Here is a 22060-nt window from a genome sequence, read left to right on the forward strand (position 1 = left end):
TGCACATTAATAAGCATTCTGTTTGGATCTCTGCAGAATGACTACCAAAAGCAAAGTTTTCACACACAAGGATAGAGCTGAAATAGTTTTTTGGGACAGTATGACAATACCCATAATAATACTGGTAACACAACCACATTTGCCAAATATGTTTTGATTCTGATGTTTTTAATTGTATGTAGTACATATTTTGTCAAAAATTTTAAAATGTATTTGCAGATAGAAGGAAAGTTCCAGAAAGCTTGGCACCAGTTTACAGTTCTTCTTGATCTTGATCCAAAATGTTACCTTGGATATGAGGCAAGAGCTCTGGTTAATCTGCAGATGGGAGATACATTTGCTGCATTTCAAGATATATCAGCAGCTTTAAAGGTGAAATTATTTAATTGACATTTCTAGCAGCATATATTCTAGTATTTGTACTTCATGCTTCATTGTGTAGAAAATATAAAGAAGTGTTATGTTATGAATATTATAATCCAAAACATGTAGAGGACAGAAGAGACCAAATCAATTAACCAACAAATACTCTTCTATTGTGTAATAACCACAGGGATTTTAACAAGTACATGCATAAATCTCCCTTAATGAGTTTTTTCAAAAATATATGTTTTATGTTTTGTTATTTATATTTGGGTTTTCTTTTTTTTATTTTAAGAAAAGGGGAGGGAAAAGCCTCTGGAGAGCCTTTCATTCCCTTCTTTTCTTAAGGAAAATAGCTGATGCTATTCCCTTTCTTTTGAAAGTGGAGGATGAGCCTAGGGCTAAGATGCGTGAGGTCCTACACTACATGTCTCCTCCTAGGGAGGCTGTAACTGTCCATGTCCACAAGGTACTCCAGGAAGTCCTCGTTAGGAACTGGGAGTCTCCTCTGTCGGTTCGGGTCATGTCCAAGAAGATTGACACCCAGTATTGGATCCAAAGCGCACCTGGTTTTGATAAGCCTCAGTTGCCTCAGAATTCCATGGTGGTGGAATCTGCTCTCAAAAGAGCCAGGAGTTCCAGGGACTGTGCTTTGGCACCCCCAGGTAGAGAAGCTAGAACCCTGGATTCTTTTGGGAGGAAGATGTACCAGGCGTGCAAGTTGTCGGACCTGGCTAAGATGCTCCCTCTAGAGCAGGCCGAGTCACTTCGCCAGTTGGTCAAGCAGCAGAAGGCATGTCAAAGTTCTTGGCCAGGGGCACTTACAACACTTTTGATGTGGCATCCAGGATCTCTGCTCAGAGTATAGCAATACGCAGACTCTCATGGCTGCGTGTTTCTGACTTGGAACATTCTGTTCAGCAGAGGTTAGCAGATACCCCATGCTGGGGGGATAACCTTTTTGGAGAGAAGGTTGAGGAGGTCACTGACCAAATCAAAAAAACATACTGATACCATATCTTATCTCTCCTGAGCTAGGTGGACTTTTAGCAAAACAAGGAGGAGTTCCTATTACTATCAGAGGCATAAGTATAACCCCTTGGCTCGCCAACCTGTTCAGGCTCAGCCCCAGTGTGCTCATTCATGTCAACAGCGTGTGCCTAAGGCCCCTGCTGCTTCCCAGTCAAAGCAAGGGATGAATTTTTGACTGGCTCCAGCAGAACATTGCCACAGTAAAAGTGTCCGTCCCATACGACTTGGGAAAGAAAGCCAGCAGATCAATGTCACAACAAAAAGATTTTATTGAAGATACCGTGTATGAACAAATCGCCCGACACAGGCTGTGTTTCGCCCACCTAGGGCTGCGTCAGGGGCTACAATGAACAAATATATAATAATTATCATAGATCATAATAAATAAAATATAACACACATACGAACATAATATATCAAATATATAAATTGACAAAAAACAATTAATAAAATATGGAATATTACTAGGTATACATAGAGAGTATACTAGAATAATTACATGAATAAACGTATCGATACGCACTGTCCAATATAAATAATATATATATATTGTGATAAGTATGAGGCTGTCCTACCCTGGTTAGGCCCCTAGAGGGCGCTGTTCCCCTAAAATGTCCAGGGAGAAGGGCTGGGTGAGTCCCTAAAGGGAGCCAGTAAGGGGATGTATAGCAGGAGGTCGCTAGGACCGAGGAGAGTCCTGGAGGAGGAAACAGGTGCAGCAGGTTATGGGCTGGGTCCTGTTTAGCCATTAACCACTTAAGACCCCACCAGAGTGTGAGGGAGAGAGGAGAGCTAGCAGCTGAAGCAGAGAGCTGGGAGCTGATGCAGAAAGATCCCCATGGAAAATACTGGTGGAGCCCTATGGACTGGTGGTGAACTGTGTGTATAAAGAAAGGAAACTGGCTGGGGTAAGAAGGCCCTTGAGCTTTAAGTATAAGAACTGTGTGTCCAAGTACAGAGAGAGGCAGGCTGCAAAGCCTGGGGTTGGAAGTCCCCAAAGTATTGCTGTACTGAGAGAAGCAGGCTGCAAAGCCTGGGGATAGAAGGCCCCAAAGTATTGTGGAGCTAAAGGAAGTGTGCCCTAGGGGCTGAAATAAAGTTTTGTATGAATAATATTCTGTTGGTGAGACCTGACTGTGTTTGCCTTTTGAGAAGCAGGTCACCCCGAGCCGAAAGGGGTATGATACTAATTTGCATATAATCTGCATACTAAAATCCAGCTCACCCTGAGTGAAAGAGGGACCTCGGATCTAGAGGTTGGAGCCTCCTCTCACAAGAGGAGGTGGTGGGGATGTCACAAAATACATGTACATAAAAGAGCATATATAAGAAAATATATATATAAAAGAAGTATATATAATGCAACAATTGTATGACAGTGCATATAAACATATATAAACATATATATAAAAGCATAATGAAATCTGACATCACGTAACAGCAAAGCAAGGGCACTGGTATAGATTACGAACTTCAATACAAATATGTATACAAAAATTTATAAATGAGATAATAAAAGGCACATACCTAATTTGAAACCTTCGTAAAGGGGCAAATATGGTGCATAAAAGTCAAGAAAAAACCAGCTAAAACGGGAATCCCTATAATCATAAATCAAAAAGAATTAATAAAAAGCAAAAAATAAAATTAGAGCGGATCAAGACTAATAATATGACATTAGTTTAGGTATCATAGGGGGTATTGACACTACATTGTGTATTGACATGACTAGTGCAACGTGTTTATAAAAAATACTATATACAAAACGTCTTGCAATCAAAACAACATCATGGCACAGCAATGTCACATATATAAACACTAAGTGCATCATTTTATAACACGGCACTTGTAACATTTTAGATATTTTATTATTACATTGCACAGTGTCCCCAGAGCTTGTATGCGCTCTTCAGTGGTGGACCATTCGATCCAGTTTGACTCTGGGATTTCCATTCCAAATTCCTCAGCCACAAAAAGTGCTGACAATGGATGCATCTCTCCTAGGATGGGGAGCTCATGTAGATTGGCTTCACACCTAAGGTGTTTGGTCCACCCAGGAAACAAATCTTCAGATCAACCTCCTGGAGCTCTAGGCAGTCTGAAACACTCTAAAGGCTTTCAGAGATCTGCTAGAAAAGTTGCACTGTCTAAAGTGTATACATATTGAGATTTTTAAATCTTTCCCCATTTGCCTTATGATGAAGACCACTGACCAATTTAGTAGTCACCCTCTGGACTGACGCCATCCTGTTTATATCTTTTTGAAGGTGCAGTCTCCAGAATTGTACACAAAATGATGTCTCACCAGTGTCTTATACAGAGGAATCATCACTTCCTTTGTCCTGCTGGCCATTTCTTTCCCTATGCACCCAAGCATCCTTCTAGCTTTTGCTGTCACCCTTTCTACCTGTTTGGCCACCTTAAGGTCATCACATATGATCACATCCAAGTCCGGCTCCTCTTTCATGCACAAAAGTTCTTTGCCCCCTAAAATGTACCATTCCTTCAAGTTTTTGCAGCCCAAATGCATGACCCTGTATTCTATAACTTTAAATCTTAGCTGCCAAATTCTAGAACATTCTTCTTCAATGAATGTCAGATTTTAGACAAAGTCATGATACTGAGACCTTGTTGCTTGTGTGATATTGATGTATGTGGAATGCCAATAATGACATAGCATCTTGTCTTATCTTAGTGGATTTTTCATCAGTATTCGATATGCTAAAGTGTTTGGAGGAGGCTAAGTTTAGAGAATTTGTTCTGCCATGGTTTGACTCTTTTTTTTTTTTTTTTTTTCCTCCAAGGGAGAATTCAGCAAGGAGCCCTGGGGGATTTTAGTTTGAAGCCAAATTATGGTGTGCAGTGGCATTCCTAGGGGGGGCGGACACCCGGGGCGGCGCCCCCCCCCCCCCCCCCCAATGCAGCGCGGCCCCCCCCCCCCCGGGTGCACACCGCTGGGGGGGTGCCGCAGCGCGCGCCTGCTCAGAGTTCCCTGACTTCGCGCGTTCGCTGCAGCTCCCTCTGACCCGGAACAGGAAGTAACATGTTCCAGGGCAGAGCAGAGGGAGCTGCAGCGAACGCGTGAAATCAGTAATCTCAGAGCAGGTGCGCGCCGCGGCACCCCCCCAGCGGTGTGCACCCGGGGCGGACCGCCCCCACCGCCCCCCCCCCCTTGGTACGCCACTGATGATGTGGGGAGTCCTTCAAAGTACTGTTTTAAATCCCCTGCCCTTCATTCTTTATTTAAAATCTATATATTGATTGCATGCTAGTTGTTTGCAGATGATGTACAGTTATATGCACTTTTGGAGGGCAATAAATTCATGTCTGTCTGCAATTGTGGCATGGGTAAAGACTAGGAAACTTACATTTAATTCTGATAAGACAGAAATGTTGTTTTCCGCCTGGTTTATCTATGACTTAAGTGATGCTATGTACTGTGCACTTTCATATTAATGGTGGTCTTCTTGCAGTGACCTAATTTACATGGAATCTAGAGCTAATTATTGTTGTCGTTCTTACTTTCTGTAGGCAACTAATGTGTGAAAATTCATATATTAATGATTACCTTATGAGGCAACAGAGCCAACTGATTTTGTTTATCCATTCTGCAGTAACTTCATGTGTAAGACCACTGCAAAGCACCGTTTTACAGGGTTATGTGTTAAATTACTGCAATGACTACAAGTTATTTAGAATGTAGCAAATCATCTATTGATGGGAACCCATTTTTAGGATCATAATGTTACTGTTAGAAAAGCACTCCGTTTGTTGTTAGTGGAGATTAGTAAGCTTGACTCAGGAGAGAGACCTTGGGATGTTAGTGTCTGAGGATCTGAAGGTGAAGAAACAATGTGACAAGGCGACGGCCATGGCCAGAAGGATGCTAGACTGCATAGAGAGGGAGAAGAAGAAAGGAGGTGTTGCTGCCCCTCTACAAGTCATTGGTGAGGCCCCATTTGGAGTATTGTGTTCAGTTTTGGAGGCCATATCTTGCTAAAGATGTAAAATGACTGGAAGCGGTGCAAAGAAAAGCTACAAAAATGGTATGGGATTTGCATTGCAATCCGTATGAGAAGAGACTTGCTGATCTGAACATGTATACCTTGGAAGAAAGGAGAAACGGGTGACATGATACAGATGTTCAAATATTTGAAAGGTATTAATCCGCAAACAAACCTTTTCCGAAGACGGGAAGGCGGTAGAACTAGAAGACATGAATTGAGGTTGAAGGGGGGCAGACAGGAGTAATGTCAGGAACTTTCACGGAGAGGGTGGTGAATATGTGGAATGCCGTCCCGCAGGAGGTGGTAGAGATGAAAACGGTAATGTAATTCAAACATGCGTGGGATAAACACAAAGGAATCCTGTTTTGAAGGAATGGATCCGTGTAATCTTAGCAGAGATTAGGTGGCGACGCTGGTAATTGGGAAACAAAACCGGTGTTGGGCAGACTTCTACGGTCTACACCCGGATCGTGACTGAATAGATAGGGATGGGCTGGAGTGTAAGTTTTAAGGGACTTCAACGTTAGCATCAGAACTTAGTACAAGAAGAGTGCTGGGCACACTTGTTTGGGCTGTGCCCTGAGAATGGCAAGGACAAATCAAACTTGGGTATACATATAAAGTATCACATACCATGTAAAATGAGTTTATCTTGTTGGGCAGACTGGATGGACCGTACAGGTCTTTATCTGCTGTCATTTACTATGTTACTATGAATATAAACATTTTATGATCTTGTGTTTGGCATTTAAGGCCAGTATTGGTCCTGTTTATTTATAGGGCCGACTGTACTGCTATGTCTAGTTTGAGTGTTGAGATCGCATAGGCTGCCAAAGATTGTCAAGTACCTTGAACGTGCAAGAGAACTTTTTCTTATGTTGTACCCAGCCTATAGAATCAGTAGCCCTGAGAATGTTAGTGATTGGCATTCAACTGTAAGCTTAAACCTTGTTTATTAAAGCAAACTTATGGTATCTATGGGCGGGAGTGGGTGTGGAGGGTTGGGTTGTATTTTATTGATATTGAATACTGTGTGCAAGCTTTTTTTTTTTTTGTAATTTATCTTTATTAACAGCAATACAAGACATGCTTATACAATGTTCATGTTCATGGCAATACAGTGGACACCAATATACTGTGATAAACTATACTTATGTTTTATTTAATTGGCTATTGCAGGGGTTCCCAAACCTTTTTGGTTCACAGCACCCTTAAAGAGGTATATTTTCAAAGCACTTAGCCTTCCAAAGTTCCATAGGTTTCTATAGAACAAATCAAGGACAAATCAAGTTTATTGAGGGGAGAAAGGTGGGGCCAAGTCTGGCCATTTCAGTGATTTTTAAATGCAGAGGAAAGAGGTAGGCAGGGATCCCAGGAGTATGACAGAAACTCACTCCTTGCTTCCCTTCTCTCCCCAGCATCTAGCCCTTGAGCAAGTGGGAGGTAGGTGGATGGCAAGATGGGGTATGTTTTTGGTACATCTGCTCTCACTCACACACTCCCATACACTTGCCTATCCCTTTGCTGCTCCTCCCATTCCCCTTCCTCTATTTCCATTCTTGCTTCCTCTCCTTCCTTTAACTCTTTTCTCTCTCATTGTCATTCCCTCTCTAACCGCTTTGCCTTCCCTTTCCTCTTGCATTCTTTTTTTCTGAGACTGTATTGCTATGTCCCATACAGTCCCAGAAGTGCCAAAGAGATAATGAGGAAAAGGTAGAAATGAAGCACATAGACAAAAAAAAAAACATGTTACTTACAAGTTGCAGTTCTGGTTCTGTGGGCCACATCTGATCTGGGGATAGGAAGAGCATGGAAGTATCAGAAAAACCTACTCCACAGATAGCATCTGGCCTGCAACTTGGAGATCCCTGCTCTAAGAAAATGACCTTCTCTGAATACATATGTGTTTTCTAGTTTTTCCCTGATTAATGTGGAGTCCTTATTTTTTCTTTTCAGCTCATAACCACAGCAGAGCTGCTTACAAATCGTGGCATCATAAACCAATTCATGGGACACCTACCTAATGCTATGAAGGACTATCAAGCAGCCATTGTACTTAACCCTAGCTATCCTTTGGCTTATTTCAATGCAGCAAATATGTACTTCAGTAACAGACAGTTCTCACAGGTATGCATAAATATCCATTATCTCATTATGGGAAGATAAAAACAGCTTTTTATTGATTCCTTTTCATACATTATTTCTGAGTATTTGTTACTAAGATGTACCAAAAATCAATGGGAAAAAAACTCCGCTCAATTTGAAAATATTCCAACAAAAAATAGCGGATCAAATCATACTATTGCACGAAAATGAATTGATCATAAATGAAGGAGAGGACCTCAGACTGGTAACAACTTAATCTTGATCTTAATTAATAAGATTACATGTTAATAAGATTACATATATTGTCACCGTACCAACCTCCTTCCTCAGTGTTCACACAACTGTACATATATAAATATAATGTAATGCAAAAAAAACAGCCACAATATAGAGCAAGGCTACTTAGCTTGTTGCAGCTTAAACTGAGGGCCTCCCCAACGGTCCCATTTCGCCGGGTCAAGCTTCATCAGGGGAAGGACGCCCAACTGCAAGCCACTGCTCGATTAAATGATGGCCCAATCCCAATGTGCCAGCAATTCAGCAAAACATAAGTGTACTAAGATGTACACAGTAATACATTAAGGTCATTCAGGTGCATCACATGATGTGTTTGTAGATCCTTTGCAAAACCTCATATTTAAATAGTGTAGTAATATAATAACAGAGTTGATAATGGTGAAAAACATGCAAATATAAGTAGTAACTAATTATATACTTATCTCTGTCCATACTGCAAGGTTATTCTTCTTTAGAGCGTTATCACTTGAAATATATTAATTCTTATCCCAGATAATTTTTTGATGTATTCCTCAGTTGTACTCAACCATCTCGGATAAGGTAGTGTGGTTGCCGAGTTAGTCCACTTTCTCTCCAGACTCCTTGGAATGCCTTTCCTATTTCACTTATTTATAGTTTGATAATTTCATCTTTTGCTCATACATGACCTGAAGAAGAAGGTTGTGCCTTTGAAATCTTGACAAAAAATGTATTAAGTTGATCCAATGAAAAAAGTTATCATATTTTCCCTTGGGGTTTTTTTATTTCTGTGATCATCCATCTTAGGCAGATAAGCATACATCACTCTGTCGCCCTCCAGCCCCCTTTATGTCACATGTCATTTCGGAACCAGCGGCAATGTACTAAATGGTTAAAAGGCTTTCTAACTTCCAGATCCTACCAAGTCAGAGCAAGTTTGTCACTTTCTTGGACAGCTGACTGTGGTGTGCTACAGGGTTCGCCTCTTTCCCTAACACTATTCAACATAATGCTAACTCCTCTGGCCGTAGCTTTTTCCAAACTTGGTCTCAATCCATTCATCTACGTGAACGGATGACATCACAGTCTACATTGCTTTTAGAAACGACTTAACCGAAATAGCTGACAACATCAGACTTGGATTACACACCGTGCGTGCTTGGGCGAACTCCTTTAAATTGAAACTCAACACAGAGAAAACTCATTGCCTTCTACTTACCTCACCCCATAACAAGTTCAATCCCACCACCTTAATTGCACCTGAGCTTGTCCTGCCAATCTCTGAGTCTCTGAAAATTCTAGGAGTAATACTTGATAGAAATCTAACGCTGGTAGAACAAACAAACGCAACCGTCAAAAAGATATTCTTCACTCTTTGGAAATTAAAGCATATAAAATCTTTTTTCCCTAGAGAAGTATTTTGCAATTTAGTGCGGTCGCTAGTTTTAAGTCATCTTGATTACTGCAATGGAATCTATGCAGGGTGCACGGAACTGCTTCTCAAAAACTTACAAACTGTTCAAAACACAGCTGCAAGATTGATCTATGGTAAATCGAAGTTCGTCAGTTCCAGACCATTACGTGAAAAACTGCACTGGCTACTTGTCAAGGATCGTATAACATTTAAAATTTGCACCCTGGTGCATAAAATCCTCTATGGCGAAGCTCCAGCTTATATGGATAATCTTATCATCTTACCACCCAGGAATTCTTACAAATCTTCTCGTTCTTACTTACATCTCCACTACCCCACATGTAGTGGCCTCAAGTATAAAACCAGCTACGCATCTACCTTTCCCTATATCAGCGCACGATTGTGGAATGGTTTACCCAAATCAGTTAAAACTACTTCCCAGTTAAAACTACTTCCGAAAAACAGGCTTTCAGAATATCACCGAAGACCACCTTATTTAGAAAAGCTTACGCTACAGTCCCGCATTGCATTAGTGACTCCTGAACTGTTACTGTTATGCAGCCTTATTGAATTCTTCTGCACCTTTCTCTTTTCTTCCCCTCTGTCTTTCCTCACCAACTACTTCACCCTTAATGTATCTGATTGTTTGTTACTAGATTGATGTAAGCCTTTTTACACTGATGTTAGCCTTTTTGAACTAATGTAAGCCACATTGAGCCTGCCCATGGGTGGGAAAGTGTGGGATATAAATGCTATAAATAAATGTCTGTTCACAAAGCTTTGTCTTCATAATAATGTAAATAGCTACCAGTACCAGCATGACTGTTGCAAGCACATCCAGCCACCTAATCCTCTGCTTAATGTTTCAGTCAGACCCAGTCATTGATGCCTGCATCTTCACTAGGACAGATCCAGCTTCTGTTTAATTCTTGCAATACAGTCTACTGAGCAGACCCAGCTGTATGGTTGAATGCGTTTTCACCAGGACTTTCAATTTTTCATACTATCCACTATGCTATTCATTCCGACAACCCTAAAATTAGGTATTGCATATTCAAACAGAGAATTTTAAATACGTATTTTGTATGTTGTATGTTAGGCAGTGATTAAAAGCAATTCGGTGTCACTGGGAAGCTCAACAGAGTATTCTGTTCCCCCAGGGATAGCCACATATAAAGGATACAGTATTGTAGATGGCTGTGTGGCTGGGGGCCTACACATACAGTGAGAAATTCTATAAATGGTGCTCAAAATTCAGCACTGAAAAAAAACCGGCACTGAATAGTATTCTGTAATGGGCTTTCTGGGATCAGCACCCTTTATCGAATAGCACATGGCACTGAGATTCATGCTCAGTGTTGAATGTAAGGAGTTACACCAACTGAAACCAGGTATAAATCCCAGCACACAAGGTGGGCTTGGATCCCCCAAATTCCATGACACTGCACACATTTTAAGGGAACACCCCTGGCCTGTCCATGTTCTTCCCCATGGTCACTTACCTTTGCAGATCCATGTGGGATCAGGTGCTATTCTATAAATGGGCACATGTGTTTTTCTGTGGCTCTGCCATTTCTGCCCCATTCTAATACTTTTCATCCGTAAGAACACTTTTGTCACACTGAAAATTTGGCGCGTAAATAGCGCCTAACGTTCTGCATCATATACAGAATTCCCCCCATAATCCATAGAATCTTGTAGTAATTAATGTTTTTTTGAAAGGTGTATTTATCTAACAGTTCCTCTAGTACAGACAGAGGATGATGAATTTCAATCAACAATAGGTTCAAATGGGGCAGTTCTAGGTCCTTTAGTATAACAATAATCAAAAGTAATAAAACCTATACTAATATGATGGGCTACCCTTGCTTCAGAAAAAGCCTTGACTCTTGGCAGTGCAGGCCAAAACCATTGCTGGACTAAATAGGGTGCCAAGTAATCCAGCCACTGCTTTCCAAAGATGTGACTGGACGGGAGCTTACTTCTGCCTCCACTGTAATGACAACAGTGGTGTCACAGCACTCCAGACAGCTCCTGCCTTGTCTGTTGCTTGTGAAAGTCCTAGTGCAGTCTTGTTTTGGTTCTAAGTAAAAAGACCTTGTTCATAATCCCTTATATGGAATATCTGACATGTTACTGGGAGCTTTGCAGTTCCCACGTATTGACTATCCAATGGTCCTGACTTTTCCCAGAAGAGGAAGGATTAATTTCTTTTGCCCTTCTCCTGGTGCATTTTTCTTTCATTCTCCTAAGTAGTGTAGTTTCTTCAGCAGATGAAATTTTCTTTCCCATGCTGTCTGAAAACTATCTTTTTAAAGTGCTTCTATTACAGATGCTGGTCAGCTGGCCATAACTAGGAGATGCTCCATTCCCACCCTCTTTCCTGGATTTCCAGCTCTCAAAATTCATAGATTCTCTAGTTGTCTTCTGATGATGCATGTTTGCATCAGTATTTTTTCTTGAAGGTTGTTTTCAGTCCAGAAACAAATTGGGTCCTGACATAACACTTCCATATTACCCCTTCTTCCAGTGCAGTGCACCTTCCGCTAGTCCTATCACTGTCTGCTCTTAAAAACTGTTTTAGCTTTCTGGAGTGTGGATTTGCATTTTGGGTTTATTAGTCTTTCCAAATCCAAGCACAAGGTGAGTTAATAATCAGGTGCAGTAGATAGTATAGATGTGAACTGATTTTGTAATGGTTCATTGTGGCGCCTTGTGATGTTAGCTAAACCATTTAACCATCCATTACCTCAGGTATAAACTTAGATTGTGATCCCTCAAGGGACAGGGAAATTTCTACTGTACCTGAGTGTAACTTGCCTTGAGATACAGATGAAAAACATGAGCCAAACGTACAAACAAATGGCTACAGCTATACTAGATGATAGGTAACATGAATCCAGAACCCTGCTATTTGAAGTTTATTTATAGTGAGCCTGAGAGTATACCTTTGTACCACTAGGTGGGGCAATTACATAAGAGAAAAATAGTCTTGATTTGAAGGCTGTTAAAAAGTTGTCATTTTGACTTACCCAATGCAAAAGTACAGGATGGAAACTGAGGGCCAGTTGCAAAAAATATAAAGAGCCAGCAACATGGTTTTTACACCGGTTTAGCAAGCACGGAGTTCAACGAGATACGTATAAAAAGGTTCTGAGAGCTCTTTTACTGTCACGATAGCAGCTAATGAAAATTGAATGCAAAGTTAATATAATGAGCTAATTACTATAGAGATGTTCATGCAAAGCGATGCACAGCTGTTTTACGAGCAATTCACAAAAGCAGCCCTTACCTTTACCGTGGAAAGTTTAAATGGTGGTCAGGAGCTGTCAGTTCTGCAAAAATGACAGCTGAAACACAGTGGAGGGAAGAATTCATTGGGGTGGAGGGAAGAATCAGCCTGGTAGAGCAGAGATTCAGACATGCGCCTTGGGAAACTTTCATCCTGTTTTTTATAAGAAGCCATCCTCTGTGATGCAAAGTATGGAGGCTTGGGAAATGCATAAACTATAGAGGGCCAGACCTTTCCCCATTTTATTAAACTAATCGGAAAGGAACATGAAATCAGATGTCGAATTTTGAAGATTTTTTTTAAAGGAGCTTCTAAGACACCCTTGTCATCTCCTACTTCCAAGAAGCAACTCAGTTGCCGTTCCTGGTGAAATTAACTCCTTCTGATCTGCAGTGCTCCCTGTGCTTGCTCTCCCTCATTCATCCAAATGATCCTTTTAACTTTACTCCTCTTGATTTCTGCCCTGGACGTCCTGCAGCAGGGATCACAGGCTGAATCCAATCAAGCAGCAAGTTTTACTTTGCTCCAGCCCTGGTCAGCAAATGTAATTACCTCACTAGTTACTCCCATCTCTAGATCATTTATAAATATGTTAAAAAGCAACGGTTCTAGCACAGACTCCTGGGGAACCCCACTATCTACCCTTCTCCATTGAGAATACTGACCACTGTTATGATTCTACTGAGACAGGCAGGGGAATGACTGGCTTCTGATTGGCCTGTCAGGGATTGAGCTGATGTCTGAAGCAGCAGACGTCAGAGGTCAGACCTATTTAAACTTACCTCTCCCTACAGCATACGCTCTAGAGTTAATTCCTGTCAGCTGAGCTCTGATTCTCTGTCTGTGCTTGTGGCACAGTGTATATTTTGGGGAGTTTTGCTTGCTCTCCTTTTGTTTGTGGTCTCCGTGTTGAATTTATTGGGGTTCTAGGTCCCCTCAATTTAGGCTTATGTGGGGGAAGGCTGTTAACAACCCCATCTGACTCCAATCATTGAACCCACTAACTTCCAATCTAAAGTGAATAACCAAGGACCAATTATGGACCAGACAACTCTATCAGGAGTCTGTCTGGGTAGACTGATACGGTCTGTGCCAGAGCCGGTGGTGGGAGTCAGGGATAGTGCTGGGCAGACTTATAGGGTCTGTGCCAGAGCCGGTGGTTGGGAGGCGGGGCTGGTGGTTGGGAGGCGGGGATAGTGCTAGGCAGACTTATACGGTCTGTGCCAGAGCCGGTGGTGGGAGTCAGGGATAGTGCTGGGCAGACTTATACGGTCTGTGCCAGAGCCGGTGGTGGGAGGCGGGGATAGTGCTGGGCAGACTTATAGGGTCTGTGCCAGAGCCAGTGGTTGGGAGGCGGGGCTGGTGGTTGGGAGGCGGGGATAGTGCTGGGCAGACTTATACGGTCTGTGCCAGAGCCGGTGGTGGGAGGCGGGGATAGTGCTGGGCAGACTTATACGGTCTGTGCCAGAGCCGGTGGTTGGGAGGCGGGGCTGGTGGTTGGGAGGCGGGGATAGTGCTGGGCAGACTTATACGGTCTGTGCCCTGAAGAGCATAGGTACAAATCAAAGTGTAGGGTATACACAAAAAGTAGCACACATGAGTTGTCTTGTTGGGCAGACTGGATGGACCGTGCAGGTCTTTTTTCTGCCGTCATCTACTATGTTACTATGTCTAGGGATGCACATTTCCCCAACCAGACCCAAAGGGGTTGTCATTTATTCTGGTTAATCTTTTCACTATCCATATTAAATTAACAAATTCCCTATAAGTAATAAATAAGGAAGATGAATGACAGGTTCCATTTCAGATTTTATTACTCACCCAAGTCAGATTACATATGCATAGGAATGGAGCAAGGTATTCTTATGAAGAGGTCTTTGACAGAGATGACACAGGTCAGCCTCTAGTCTCTAAGTCCTTTTTTACATACCAATGTCAACCATATTTATACCCTTTTCTTCCATTAGGTTCTATGGAGCTCTAAAAAAAACTATTCCTACGTAAGTAGCCCAGGTGGCCGGATGGCACCTAACCACAGATTTTGATAATTTTATCCTTGGAACAAGTCCCCCACCTTTATCCGGCAGATGGCCAGTCTTCTTCTAGCCACAATGTTCTTTCACTTCTGCTTTTCTCATGCACTTGGCACAAGGTCCCTCCCAGCTATATCTGCGGTCAAAAATCTATTTTCATCACTCCACACTATCAAACTAAAGTCAGCTTAGAAAATGTACTTTTAAAACCAATTCTTCCCTTGGCCTGTCTTACCCAGCAACCCCTAGGTTGGGCAAAGCTCTTCCAGCAGGTCCCAAGCAAGGTAGTAGGCCTCAGGCCTGTACCATATTTATACAGCTCCCCTCTTGCTGTCCCCACAGCGGGGGCAGCATAAAGAAGAACGTCTAGATTACTACCGTCTATTCCAGAAGGTGTTAGTCTACAATGTGTGGGAGGGTATTGGCCTCTGAGATCTTCAGTGAACCCGTACCGTGCAGAGTGCATGGAAAAAAACAGAAGTATATGCATAGGTGCTACCACATGCCTATTGGTGAGGAATATGGTGTCCCCTCTACACAACCCAACCCTTTGGCCTGTTTCTAAACCTGGAGGTAACCCCTCTTGAAACTTTTTCAAATCTGTGGTTATGCAAACGTCCATCTGTTAAATCTGTTACATAAAAGCTATTTCTACAAATCTAAAAGCAGGATTACATGTGATAACGCATGATTACATAAAAATATATGATTACTACGATTGCTATGTTCTTAAAATTTCTCTACCATAAGCTGATTAAAATATAAATATATATATATTATATATATATATTTCTGCAAGTATATATTGGTTACATATCAGTTAGCATCTTTTAACACTCAGCAATCCTATGTGTTCTACTGAATAGCTACAGAACTTTCTACGGCATCAAGTAATGGTTGATACAGGAAAACAAAATGTCTAGCTCAGGGCTGAGCAGACCCATGGAAGGGATACGAGGCTTGCTAGGTCAAATGACTTAGATAATATTGTATCCTTTGGTGAAAGTATAGAAACCAATTGAGAGCAAAGATTATAGAGAATGCAAAGCAAAGGATGGAAAGAATTCAGCCACAATTTCCCAAACAGTCAATTCAGGAATGGGCCGCACTGGGTGAACCATTAGCATCAGGGAAGGCAGAATTAGCCAGAGTGGAATTGTCAGGAGAGTTACCTGGGGGTAAATACAGCTGGACTGGGCAGTTCAGAAACCGTATTGGTTACAGTAGAGCTTATAATGGAAAGTAGAGAAATATCAGCCAAAGCAGAAGGCTCAGGAGAAGTAGAGGAAAGTTCAGATAGGGTAGGGTTCTCAGTAGAAAAGGTAGTAGTTGCTGTGTCACTATCAGGAGAAGAAGAGTTAGGACGAAGTACAGCGTAATTGTTAGTGGGGAGAGAACTGAGCGTGGAATTTGGAAGTTCCAACTGGCAATGTGGGGACGTCTGTGGTAGGGGAAATAGACCTAGTGAAGTTGTCAAAAGGGATAATGTAAGACCCTGTAGAAATTTCAACAGTTAGAAAAACTGTTAAATTCCATATGGCAGTGGAGTTTTCAGCTGACAAGGTAAAGTTGCCATTGAAAATGATATCAATACAATTACCCTTTAACGAGGTGTCTGACTTAACAAGAGCCACACCCAACAGTGCAATTATTAAAAATGCAATACCCACACACAAAACAGTAAAACATACAAGTCCAATGATATTCAAACGAGCAGTTGGAAAACAAAAGATGATGGAGTCGTCTTGCACCAAGCACTGAGAGGTCAGCAACAGTAGGTTCACGTTGAAGAGCCGCAGATGTTGGTGCTATGCTGCAAGGCAATGTCATTAGTGACTGGAATTTGTTGCATTTAAATAGTCTTGTGAGGGAAAGAAATGATGCAAGCTGCTAAGTAGGTTGGAAACTTCAATGTTGATGTTCTGGAGGGCATAGAAAAGATTAGAAGCTTCAAGATATATGTTCTGAACGACGTAGAAATCTGAGGATTCAAGAGCAGTTAACTGTCCGATTAGAACCTGTATGTTCACAAGTTGGTCACGTAGATCAGGTGATGGAATGAGTGGTGACTGGGGAATCAGTGTAGGTGGAGATGCTGGATTTTCATGATGACTTGGTATTGGTGTTGGTGGGCGAAGGAGCAGCAAAGGTGGAGGCTGTTGGTCTGATGAGGGAGGTGGATGGTTCTGCGATGGTTGGGCTGGTAGCGACCTTGGTTGGGCTGCAGTCTCACCTTCAGCTTCTCCCTTCCCTCTTCACACAGTGTCCCGCCCTCGCAGAAACAGGAAATGCATCATCGCAGAAGGTGGGACACTGTGTGAAATAGGAAGGGAGAAGCTGGACCCGGAGGCGAGCCCCGCAGTGCCTTCTTCGTCACTGACGTCGCTGCCATGGAAAGTAAAAGGGTTAAAACATATGCACGTGGGGGGGGGGGGGGGAGGAGGAGGTGGAGGCGGCAGGAACAGAGAGGAGGAGGGCTGCCAGTCGGGGAGCTGAAAGCGGGAAGGAAGGAGGGACCGTCGGAGTGCTGCCTGGCTGCAGTGCTACGCCAGCCCTGCATTTGTGGGGGCAGCAGCCAGGGGAAGGTCACGGTTGGGCTCCTCTTATACGGGGCGCCTATGATTGATCCTGTTATCTTGTCATGTGATCCGCATAGAACTAGCAATGTTAATTGTGGAATACAAGATTCGTGTAACATACCATATAACATGCTGGAGACGTGGAGGGGCATAATCAAACGAGGTGCCCAAGTTTTCCTGACGACATCCTCGCAGGACATCCCCGCGAAGAGGTGGGAAACTCATATTATCAAAATAAGATGTGCATCGATCTTTTGTTTCGATAATACGGTCGGGGATGCCCAAATCTCAACATTTAGGTCGACCTTAGAGATGGTCATCCCCGGTTTTCGGCGATAATGGAAACTGAGGACGCCCATCTCAGAAACGACCAAATCCCAGCCATTTGGTCATTGGAGGAGCCAGCATTCGTAGTGCACTGGTCCCCCTCACATGCCAGGACACCAACCGGGCACCCTAGGGGGCACTGCAATAGACCAGATAAAAGCTCCAAGGTGCATAGCTCCCTTACCTTGTGTGCTGAGCCCCCCAACCCCTCCCCCCCCAAAACCCACTCCCCATAACTGTACACCACTACCATAGCACTTAGGGATGAAGGGGGGCACCTAAATGTGGCTACAGTGGGTTTCTGAGGGCTCGCTGTTTCCTCCACAATTGTAACAGGTGGGGGGATGGGCCTAAGTCCGCCTGCCTGAAGTGCACTGCTCCAGGGACCTGCATACTGCTGTCATGGAGCTGGGTATGATATTTTAGGCTGGCATAGAGGCTGGAAAAATATATTTTTTTAATTTTTTGAGGGTGGGAGGGGGTTAGTGACCATTGGGGGAGTAAGGGGAGGTCATCCCTGATTCCTTCCTGTGGTCATCTGGTCATTTAGGGCACATTTTTGTGGCTTGGTCGTAAAAATAAAAAGGGTCAAGTAAAGTTGCCCAAGTGTTTATCAGGGATGCTCTTCTTTTTTCCATTATCGGCCGAGGATGCCCATGTGTTAAGCACGCCTCAGTCCCACCTTCGCTATGCTTCCAACACGCCCCCGTGAACTTTGGTCAGCCCCACGATGGAAAGCAGTTGAGGACGCCCAAAATCGGCTTTCGATTATGCCGATTTGGGCGACCCTGTGAGAAGGACGCCCATCTTCCGATTTGCGTCGAAGGATGAGCGCCCTTCTGTTTCGAAAATAAGCCTGTTAGCAGTCTGCAAGTAATCCCAGTTGTGGAAAGGGAGCAAAATGAATGAGGAGGAGCATTTGGTTTTCTTGCTTGTGTCTTCTCTGGTTACTTCAAGTACAAAGTCATAACAGTCTGAAATCTCTTAAACCTTTGAATGCTGTTATATTCTTTTGGTATGGTGTTTACCTTCTGGAATAGGGGGAGATACAAAAGAAAAAGTATTAACAGGGCCTGTTATTGTGTTCTTAATAACATGACCTAAAGCACAGAAATTCTGGATTAGCAAGGTTCATTGCAATTTGAAAATCAGGAAATATCTCCCATCACTTTGAACTGTTTTATTACATATATTTTACAGGCTAAAGACTATTACTCTAAGGCATTAAATCTTGACCCAACAAATGAATCTGTACTCTTGAATCGAGCAATTACTAATACATTATTACAAAATGTCCATGAAGCATTGGAAGATTTTGAGAAGGCAATTTCTGTCTCTCCTTTATCAGCTATTATATATTTCAACAAGGCAAATCTGCACAGCACTCTACAACAGTACAAGCAAGCTGACCAGGACTTTTCTAAAGGTATGGTAGATTTGTCTTAGTATGTAAAAGAAATGTTGCATTTGCTTTACATGCCACTCTAATATGTTTCTTTTTATATTATATTATATATTATCTATCACTAAAGTAAGATCCTGTTGCATATTGGAAAATGTCTATGCAATCGTTGTAGGGCAGATGGGTATTTAGAAATATTTAGTTCCTATATACTTCCCAACATCATTTATAGCCAGATTTTTAAATTTGACACTTAGGATTGAGAAAGAATTGTGGTTACCATGTTAGCACCTACATAGCAGAAAGGGAAGAGGTGGCTGAGAGGTATGAGCTTACCTTGAACTTGTGGTACAATGGCACCAAAGCAACCACCCACCCGCAAGGGTAATTTCAGCGACCCTGAAATTGAACTGCTGGTCCAGGAAGTCCAGAGGAGGCACATGCATCTCTTTTCTGTCCTCGCTTGGATTTCAGAATTCTGCTCTCTCATGGTTTTCTTCCTATCTTTCACAGCGTTCTTTTAGTGTATACTCTGGTGGATCCTCCTCTTCCTCTATCCCGCTGTCAGTGGGTGTACCTCAAGGATCCGTCCTAGGACCTCTCCTTTTCTCCATCTATACTTCCTCCCTTGGTGCTCTGATCTCTTCCCACGGTTTTCATTATCACCTTTACGCTGATGACTCCCAGTGTGCCATATGCTTACGCACCCGCAACTACACCAGCCATGGACCTGGAGTAACTGCACTCGAGTAAATGCAGCAGTGCCATCAATTGTGTGCCCATTCCCTGCCTACATGTATGCCCTCTTGCATTTATGCACTATGCCACTTCCACAAATCCTTACAGAATAACGCTTAGGCGCCTTGCTAGCATTTGCATGAGTAACCGTATACTTACATGCATAAGTGCTAGTATTCTGTAATCTTGAACGTGGCAACATTTATGAGCCCACACTTACATCATGTAAAAGGCAGGTGTAAATGTTGGAGCGTAAATGGTGGCACCTAGGCTTGCAAATTACAGTATTCTACAACTTTGATGCCTAAGTGTGTGACCTGCCCATGTCCTACTCACATGCACACCATCTTTGTAGTGACACACTAAAGCACTTAGCGGCTAACTCATAGAATAGCGCCCAAATGCAGTTAGAAGCCTAACTGTAGTTTACCACCATTTGCATGCCTATCTTCCATTTGAGTGCGTAAAGTTGGGCGCCTAAATTGTGGCGCACTATATCGAATTAGGGGGTTTGTGTGTTTCTTTTGATTTTGCAATTTGGGAACCCTCCTAATTTATTGTAATGATGATATGGAAGCTTGGCGTCAAATACTTCCTTAGCACAAAAACTTTAAATATGTCAGTAGAAATGTAGTTGGATACCATAGTATCGTGAGTGTATACTTAACTTGCATTGTCTTATGTTACATTACATTAGTCTTATATTCCGCAACATCCTCTATAGTTCCATGCGGATCTCAAGCTAACATTAGCACAAAACAAACAGAACAAATAGTAACTTAGGTAGAAATTATCTGTTTGTCTAACTCTTCTACGTCTTCAAAATGTTTCCCTCTCACTGTCTTCTGCTGTCATATTAATGTGAATTTGTTGTTTGTATCACTACTTTTTGTACAGTAACACATGTGGTGGTTATTGCTTTAACTTTTTTCAGGAATGGATTGTTATCCATGTTTAATTACATAGGGTTATTTCTAAGTGAAATCACCCTAATGTGTTATTTGTTTGTTTTGTTCCTTTTCAACAGCATTACAACTACAGCCAAATGACGCTTTGACATATAAACTCAGAGCAGATGTCCGTGGCAAGATGGGATTCGTAGAAGAGGCTATTTCTGATTACAAATGTGCAGTAAAACTTCAGCAGACCGTGGAAATAAATGCATAAAATATTTCCTATGAGATGATGAACTTTATATTTTGAACAGTAGTTCCCATTTTATTTCAGGATTATATTGTATATAATTCGAACTATTCTAGCATCACTGTACAATAGATAAGGCCCACTTTTGGAGATTGTACATATCTTTGTAATATGTTTATAATCATTTACAGTTAAACATTTGATACTTTCAACCATATGTTTAATTAGTATCATATTATTGATTATATTCTGTATCTTTATTCATAGATGAATTTCTACAAAAGATAGGAGAAGCCTAGAAAGCTCAAACTCAATAACCTATCTGGCTTAGTTTATTATCTTCAGTGATGAAAAGCTAAAAATCAGCTGAGACAGAATTACTTTTATTAAATCTGCATCAGTTTCCACATCCAGAGCCAAGGCAAGGGTAATGGGCACCCTAGGTGAACTTTCAGCCTTACACCCCCTTCAATTTTCAGGTCCCCAAGATTTTGATAATTAAACTCAAGAATCACGATCATCGCACAAAAATCCGTTAAAAGTGCAGGTTAAGGTTTGTGCTGATGGTTCTGTCGGAGTCTATTGTTTCATTTTCACTACAGCTGCTCTTTGCTGCCCCTAAAAAGCTGCCACCCTAGGCATAAAAATATGACAGCCTAGTCATGGTAGTAAACTAGTAACATAGTAGTTGATGGCAGATAAAGACCTGCACGGTCCATCCAATCTGCCCAACAAGATATCTCATAGCATATGATGTGATATAACATATACATGCTTGATCTTGAACAGTCCTTGCCATTTTCAGGGAACAGATCCACAGAAGTCTGCCCAGCAATGGCTTAATTTTCAACTACTGGAGCTTCCATTGAAGCCTACTCCAGCCCATTCATATCTGCCTAGCCAAAATAGTCATAACAGTCATGCCCAATGGTCTTTCTTTTCATTCTCATTCCTCAACCTTAATATGATGCATAATATGAAGCATTATAATAGTTTGTTTTATTCTACACTAGTAAAAAAGGCCCGTTTCTGACACAAATGAAACGGGCGCTAGCAAGGTTTTCGTCATTTTGCTGTTGCCTGTGAGGTGCGATGCCCCCCTCCCGGCGCCATCCCACCCACTGCGAATCAGCCGGCCGCAGCCATCCGACCCACCATGCCCATCGCACCCACCTTCGCGTTGGTTTGGCGGCGGGGGACCCGGAACCCCGCCACCACATGTCCTGTGTGCTGACTACGGCGTCATCTTTGGCATTGGTAGCTGTGCAGGGCGGAGTTCTGTGCGTCTGACGTCATGGACGTGCAGGACGTCAGATGCACAGAAGCCCTGCCTCCACAGGCTAGGAACGCCGAAGATGACGCCATAGTG

The 22060-nt window shown here is 42.4% G+C and overlaps 1 protein-coding gene across 1 annotated transcript in view; it reads left to right on the plus strand.

Moving 5' to 3' along the window:
• The window catches only part of TTC6 (tetratricopeptide repeat domain 6), a 258723-nt gene extending 237787 nt beyond the window's left edge, over positions 1 to 20936 (plus strand). Inside the window, exons 33-36 of the mRNA XM_030213691.1 lie at positions 220 to 372; positions 7359 to 7529; positions 18609 to 18834; positions 20576 to 20936. Coding sequence (XP_030069551.1) covers positions 220 to 372; positions 7359 to 7529; positions 18609 to 18834; positions 20576 to 20715 — 690 coding nt within the window. The 3' untranslated portion in view covers positions 20716 to 20936. The remainder of the gene's footprint in view (positions 1 to 219; positions 373 to 7358; positions 7530 to 18608; positions 18835 to 20575) is intronic.
• The last annotated feature ends 1124 nt before the right edge of the window (positions 20937 to 22060 follow it).

Source organism: Microcaecilia unicolor, chromosome 9 (genome assembly GCF_901765095.1).
Source record: "Microcaecilia unicolor chromosome 9, aMicUni1.1, whole genome shotgun sequence".
NCBI lineage: Eukaryota > Metazoa > Chordata > Amphibia > Gymnophiona > Siphonopidae > Microcaecilia > Microcaecilia unicolor.